This window comes from Jaculus jaculus, chromosome 12 (assembly GCF_020740685.1).
Source record: "Jaculus jaculus isolate mJacJac1 chromosome 12, mJacJac1.mat.Y.cur, whole genome shotgun sequence".
In the NCBI taxonomy this organism is placed as follows: domain Eukaryota; kingdom Metazoa; phylum Chordata; class Mammalia; order Rodentia; family Dipodidae; genus Jaculus; species Jaculus jaculus.
Window position 1 is genome coordinate 6,165,345 of NC_059113.1, and position 7,081 is coordinate 6,172,425.

At 47.0% G+C, this 7,081-nt stretch overlaps 1 protein-coding gene across 1 annotated transcript; it reads right to left on the minus strand.

Annotated features, from left to right (window-relative positions):
- Window positions 1-23: 23 nt before the first annotated feature.
- On the minus strand, window positions 24-1,525 carry LOC101598533 (putative tripartite motif-containing protein 75). Its single transcript, XM_004669176.2, has one exon. The coding sequence runs from the start codon at window positions 1,523-1,525 to the stop codon at window positions 125-127; it is 1,401 nt and encodes a 466-aa protein (XP_004669233.2). The 3' UTR covers window positions 24-124.
- Window positions 1,526-7,081: the final 5,556 nt, after the last annotated feature.

The following is a 7,081-nucleotide window of genomic DNA, read 5'->3' on the forward strand; positions in this document are numbered from 1 at the left end:
CTCACACTGGCTGACCTGGAGCTCCTTCTGTCATCCAACAGCAATCCCCCTAGGAAATCCCCCGTTGAAAGCACGGAAAACAAAGACCTATTCAAGGAGCTCTGTCCACCTGGTGGGCTTTCTTTCAATCCATTGCTGTACAGATCTGGATGGGTTTTGAATGAGGGCCTACATAGAAATAAGGCTGGAGGGGTTCGGTAAAAGTGTCCCCCAAAGTACAGATGTGCAAGCTCTCAGGCATGTCATAGAAGGAGAGCTGCCCCAGCTCGTAGTCCAGTAAAACGCCGATTCTCCTGGCCTTGACCTCTAGCCGCAAGGGGGCAGGGTCAGCTCCCGGGGCTTGGTAGCCCTCCGAGCTCAGCAGCAGCCTCCAGCACCCCTGTGGGGTGGATGCCTGCCTCACCCTCCTCGACAGACAGGCTCTGCCCACACCAATGGCCCACTCAGGCTTGTCCCCCACCTTCACCTCCCAGAAGTGCCTCCCAGAAGAGAAATAGGGGAGACCCAACACAACAGGGTTGACTGTGAACCTTTTTGAGCAGTTAGAAAGGCGTTGTTTCCTCTTTGAAAATTTCACGCATGTTTTGTCCTCAGAGACGACCAGGTTAGGGTGGGCTGTTTCTGGGTCTAGAATGACCTCTTCTCTGAACTCCTTTATCAGTATTTGCAGGGCAGAACACAAGGGAGGAAAATTGCAGGTGTCTGTCTTCAGCTGAACTGAAAGGATGGATGGGCTCATCTCACTGTCGCACTTCTTATAGAAATTTTTCACTTCTGTTATCAGCTCCGTGTCTGAGATCGCTCTGTGCTGGACTATCTTGCCCAGCAGGCTTTTGAGCGTGGAGCCATAGTTGGAGAACGCCTCTATGTTTTTGCTGAGTTTCTCTCGGAGGATCTCCTCCTCCTCTGCCAACCTGGAGACGGCCGTCTGCTGCTGGAGTTCTAAAAATCGGTTGAGATGCTCAAGTTCCGAAGACAGCTTCTGTCTCTGCCTCTCCATCTGCTGCCTCAGGGCCGAGGGTTGTTTGCTTTGCTCGCTCATTAGCTTCTGAACCTCCTCCAGCTGCCGCTTCAGGGGTCCCACCAAGCCACGCAGTTTTCTGCGGTGGTGGCTGGCGGCCTCCGCGACGGGGGACAGCCGGTGGCCTCCGTGCTCGGGGGCCTGTGCGCACTGGGGACACAGCATCTCCAGGTCATCCTCGCAGAAGAGGCTCAGGTCCTGGCCGTGCGGGTCACAGCACGTCCTCCCGGGCCTCGGCCGCTTGCCGCTGCTGCCCCCGGGGAGCCGCCGGGTGATCTCGGCGATCCGCCGCAGCTGCCCGTTGCTCTGCAGGTGAGGCTCTTTGCATTGGTGTCGGCACACCGGGCAGGGGAACCTGCCTTCCAGACCGGCCCAGGACTGCTGGATGCAGCAGCGACAGAAGTTGTGCCCGCACTCAACCGTGACCGGGTCTGTCAGTTCCTCCAGACACACGGGGCACTTGGTCTCTGCGTGGAAGCTCTCCAAGGCTGCCTGCAGCGCCATCCCGCCGGGAGTGGCCGCAGCTGGAAGTCTTAAAATTCCAGAAAGGTCTTCTGCACGGGGCTGCAGCCACTTCAAGCCCCTGACAGCTTTGGCAGGTGATGTTGGTAAGAAGAAATGTTTCAAGAGAGGCAAAAACAAAACAAAACAAAAAAACACAAAACGCTGTTTATTTACTTCAGGTGGTCCCGTTCACGATTTGTTCAGTCAAACTCAGGTCATCACAAAGTGCCCCGCTGGCTACTCCACTCCCACTTGGCACCACAACCCGATAGTGCCTACTTAGGAGCCGCTCCAGCCCTGGCTATGGAAGGGAAGGTCCCAACCGCAAGCACTCCGGGCACGAGCTGGAGCTCAGCCAGGGTTGAGATCTCTGCACCTTAGGGAGGTTTACCTTATATAGTTCAGGGAGGATGTTGGTTTGTTTAGTTTTGTGTGGTTTTTTTTTAAAGATTTTATTCATTTATTAGAGAGAGGGAGGGAGGATGGGCACTCCAGGGCCTCTAGCAGCTGCAAACGAACTCCAGATGTGTGTGCCACCTTGTGCATCTGGCTTACATGGGACCTGGAGAATAGAACCTGGGTCCTGAGGCTTCGCAGGCAAATGCCTGAACCACTAAGCCATGTCTCAAGCCCCCAGAATCATACTTTCAATATCAGGCATTGCCTTTGATAAGGTGTGCCTCCACTGTAGTCCAGGCTGGCCTGGAAAGCATGAAGTATATAGCTTAGGCTTACCCTGAACTCCAAGCAATCCTCCTGCCTCCACCTCCTGAGTGCTAGGATTACATGCATGGGCCACCATATCTAGTTGGGTGGGGAGTTTGCTTTGCTTTACTGGTGCTAGAGATGAAACCCAGATACTTGAGGGCTCACCACGAAGTTAGGAGCTAGTTCACATCCCTAACCAGCACAGCCCGAACTCTTGAAATTACAATAAACTCACTACAGAGGCTGGAGAAAGACATTTACCTGTGATGCCCAACAGCTTAGGTTCAGTTCCCCAGTACTGGTGTTAAAGACAGACTTAAAGGGGCGAATGTGTCTGGAGTTTGTTTGCAAAGACAGGAGGCTCTGGTGTGTCCATACTCTCTCTCAACTAAACAAATATTTAACAAAGAAAAATCTCATTAGTCTTTCAAAAACAATAGGAAAAAGGGCAATTTACAAGACTCAGTTTTGGAGATAAAGAAAGGTATTTCTGGCTTGGATGTGTAGTTCAGTGGTGGGGAGTTTGTTGTCTAGCATGGGACTGGACTGCATTCCAGTCTCAGTAACTTTTCTGCCTTAACTCTTTCCCACTAATGTTATTTCTGAGAATTCAAAACTCATACGCTAAATTTGGTTTTCTCTACAACTGCATGTGCCACAAACCTTGAGAAGTGAAGCACAGAAGATAACACTTAAAACATGCAAATTAGCCGGGCATGGCGATGCACTCCTTTAATCCCAGCACTTGGGAGGCAGAGGTCAGAGCTCTGAGTTCAAGACCAGCTTACCAGCTTAGACTAGAGTGAGACCTACCTCCAAAAAAAAAAAAAAAAAAAAAAAAACATGGGGCTGGAGAGAATGCCCAGTGGTTAAGACGCTTGTCTGCAAAGCCTAAGGACCTGGTTTTAAGTCCCCAGTACCCATGTAAAAGCCAGATGTGGTTCATGCATCTGGAGTTCATGTGCAGCAGCTGGAGGCCCTGGCACACCCATTCTCTGTCTTCTCTCTCCCTGCTTGCAAATAAAAATTAGTAAATAAGATGGGTGTGGTGGCCCATGCCTTTAATCCCAGTCTTGTGAGGCAGAGGAAGGAGGATTTCCAATTAGAGGCCACCCTGAGACTCCATAGTGAAATTCCAGGTCATCTTGAAAACAAAAATACAAAACAAAAAAAACCTTTCTGGGTAGTGTCATGCACCTGTAACTCTCAGGAAGTGAAAATAGGAGGATGACAAATTCAAGGTTAGAGGCCTGGTGAGGGCACTTTGTGGTTAAGGGCCTTGCCTGCAAAGCCTAAAGACCCATGTTTGATTCCCCAGTAGCCATATAAAGCCAGATGCAAAGGTGGTAAATGTGTCTGGAGTTCCTTTGTGGGCTACAGAACTCAAGCTCATCCTCAAACTACAGAGTTGGAGACCAGACTGGACTGTATAAGACCTGTCTCAAAACAAAACAAAACAAAAAAACAACTATACATCTGATAGAGGATTAATGTCTAGGATATACAAAGAACTCAAAAAGTTAAATAAGGAATCAAACAAGCCAATCAAAAAATGGTCTATGGAGCTAAATAGAGCATTCTCAAAGGAAGAAATACGAATGGCATATAAGCATCTGAAAAAATGTTCTACGAGGGCTGGAGGAATGGCTTAGCAGTTAAGGTACTTGCCTGAAAAGCCAAAGGACCCAGGTTCGAGTCCCCAGGACCCACATAAGCTAGATATACAAGTTGGTGCATGCATCTGGAGTTTGTTGCTGGAGGCCCTGATGTGCCCATTCTCTCCCCCCCCATCTTTCTCAAATAAATAAAAATAAAATATTTTTAAAAAAATGTTCTACGTCACTAGTCATCAGGGAAATGCAGATTAAAACTACATTGAGATTCCATCTCATTCCTGTCCGATTGGCCACCATTATGTAAACAAATGATCATAAATGCTGGCGGGGATGTGGAACAAAAGGAACCCTTCTGCACTGCTGGTGGGAATGCAATCTGGTCCAGCCATTGTGGAAAACAGTGTGGAGGTTCCTAAAGCAGCTAGAGATTGATCTACCATATGACCCAGCTATAGCTCTCCTAGGCATATATCCAAAGGACTCATCTCATTTCCTTAGAAGTACGTGCTCAACCATGTTTATTGCTGCTTAATTTATAATAGCTGGGAAATGGAACCAGCCTAGAGGTCCCTCAACTGATGAGTGGATAATGAAGATATGGCACATTTATACAATGGAGTTCTACTTAGTGGTAAAGAAAAATGAAGTTATGAAATTTGCAGAAAAATGGATGGACCTGAAATGGATTATACTAAGTGAGGTAACCCAGGCCCAGAAAGCCAAGCACATGTTCTCTCTCATATGTGGATCCTAGGTACAGATGATTGGGCTTCTGCGTGAGAATGAAAATACTTAGTAGCAGAGGCCAGTTAAGTTAAAAAGGAGATATAAAGGGAAGAGAAAGGAAGGGAGGAGGTTGGTATTGTATATATGTAAGCAGAATGATTGAGATGGGGAGGTAATATGATGGAGAATGGAATTTCAAAGGGGAAAGTACGGGGGTTAGGGTATTGCCATGGGATATTTTTTATAATCATGGAAAATGTTAATTAAAAATTATGAAAAGAAAAAAAATGGTGGCTGGAAAGATGGCTTAGCAGTTAGGTACTTGCCTGTGAAGCCTAAGGACACAGGTTCAATTCCCTAGTACCCCCATAAGCAGATGCACAAGGATGTCGAGTTTGCAGTGACTAGAGGCACTGGTGTACTCATTCTTTCTCTCTGCCTCTCCCTCCTCAAATAAATAAAATATAATAAAATAAAGTTTTAGGGCATGGTGGCACATGCCTTTAATCCAAGCACTTTGGAGGTAGAGGTAGGAGGATCACTGTGAGTTGGAGGCTACCCTGAGATTACATACACCCTGAGGTGAGCCTGGGCTAAAGTGAAACCCTAACTCAAAAACAAAAATAAAATATATTAATATAAATAAACCTACATAAAGCCAGATGCACAAGGTGGTTCATGTATTGGGAGTTTATTTGCAGGGCATCCATTCTCATTCACTCTCTCTAATAAATGAAATAGTTATCCTAGGCTGGAGTAAGACCCTACCTCAAATAATAATAATAATAATAATAATAATAAAATAAAAGAAGCCAAAAGGAGGAGGAGGGGGCTGGAGAAATGGCTCAGTGGTTAAGGTACTTGCCTGCAAATCTTGCTGGCCTGGGTTCAATTCCCCAGTGCTCATGTAAAACCAGATGCACAAGATGGTGTATGCATCTGGAATTCATTTGCAGGGACAAGAGGCTCTAGTGTCCTCTCTCTCTGTTTATAAATAAGTACAATATCAAAGAAACCAGAATATAAAAGAAAGAAAGAAACCAAGGGGCTGAAGATATGGCTAAGCAGTAAGTTTGATTCCTTAGTACCCACATAAAGCCAGATGCTTAAAGACCCAGTTTGATTCCCCAATACCCACATAGGTCAGATGCACAAGGTGGCATATGCACCTGGCGCCTGGGCAGTGGCCGGAGGTCCTGGCATGCCGATTCTGTCTCTCTAACAAATATTCAATAAAAGAAACCAGCTGCGCCAGGCTTGGTGGTGCATACCTTTAATCCCAGCACTCGGGGAGTCAGAGGTAGGAGGATCACCATAAATTAGAGGCCACCCTGAGAATAGAGTGAATTCCAGTTCAGCCTGGGCTAGAGACCCTATCTCAAAAAAAAAAAAAAAAAAAAAAAAGAGAAAGAAACCAGCTGGGTGTGGTGGTACACACCTTTAATTCCAGCATACTTGGGAGGCAGAGGTAGGTGGATCAGCCCAAGACTATAAGGTTAGCCTGGGCTAGGGTGAATCCTACCTTGAAAAAACAAAAACAAAAAGAAACCAAAAGAGGGCTGGAGAGATGGCTTAGCAGTTAAGCGCTTGCCTGTTAAGTCTAAGGACCCCAGTTTGAGGCTCGATTCCCCAGGACCCACATAAGCCAGATGCACAAGGTGGCGCATGTGTCTGGATTTGTTTACAGTGGCTGGAGGCCCTGGTGTACTCTCTCTCTCTGCCTCTTTCTCTCCCTTTTACTCTCAAGTAAATTGGAAAAACAAAGAAAAAAAGGAAAACGAAACCAAAAGAGCAAGGTCCAGCGGTGTCCACCTGCCATCCCAGCACTCTGGGGGCAGAGGAAGGAGGACTGTTCAAGGCCAGCCTGGTCTACCCAACAAGTACTAACCCAGCTGCAGGCATTCAGGGAGATCCTGGCCCCTCCCTGCAAAAAAGCAAAAGAGGGGCTGAAGAGATGGCTGACAGTTAAAGCTGCTTGTCTGCAAAGCCTCTCCTGACATCCACATAAGACAGAAGGGGCATTCATTTGCAGTGGCAAGAGACCCTGGCATGTACACACACCTGGAAATGAAAAGATAGCACACACACACACACACAAAAAAGTCCGGGCATAGTGACACTCGACTTTGATCCCAGACTACATAGTGGATTCCAGGTCAGCCTGGGCTAGAGTGAGACCCTACCTTGAGACCTTCCCCCATAAAAAAAAAAAAAACACCCCAAACTCATATTTATTGAAACAAAATAGAAAATGATCCCAACACTTCTTTAATCCCAGTACTTGAAAGGAAGGCCCAGGTAGGATTGGCTGTGAGTTCTAAGTCAGCCTGAGTCTCCGTAGTGAATTTCATGTCAGCCTGGGCTAGAGCGAGACCCTGCCTTGAAAAACAAACAAAAAGGGTTGGGGAGATAGATCAAAGGTTAAAGGTACTTTCTGGGTTCAATTCCCTCACTATCTACATAAAGCCAGATATACAAAATGGTGCTGAGTCTGAAGTTCATTTGC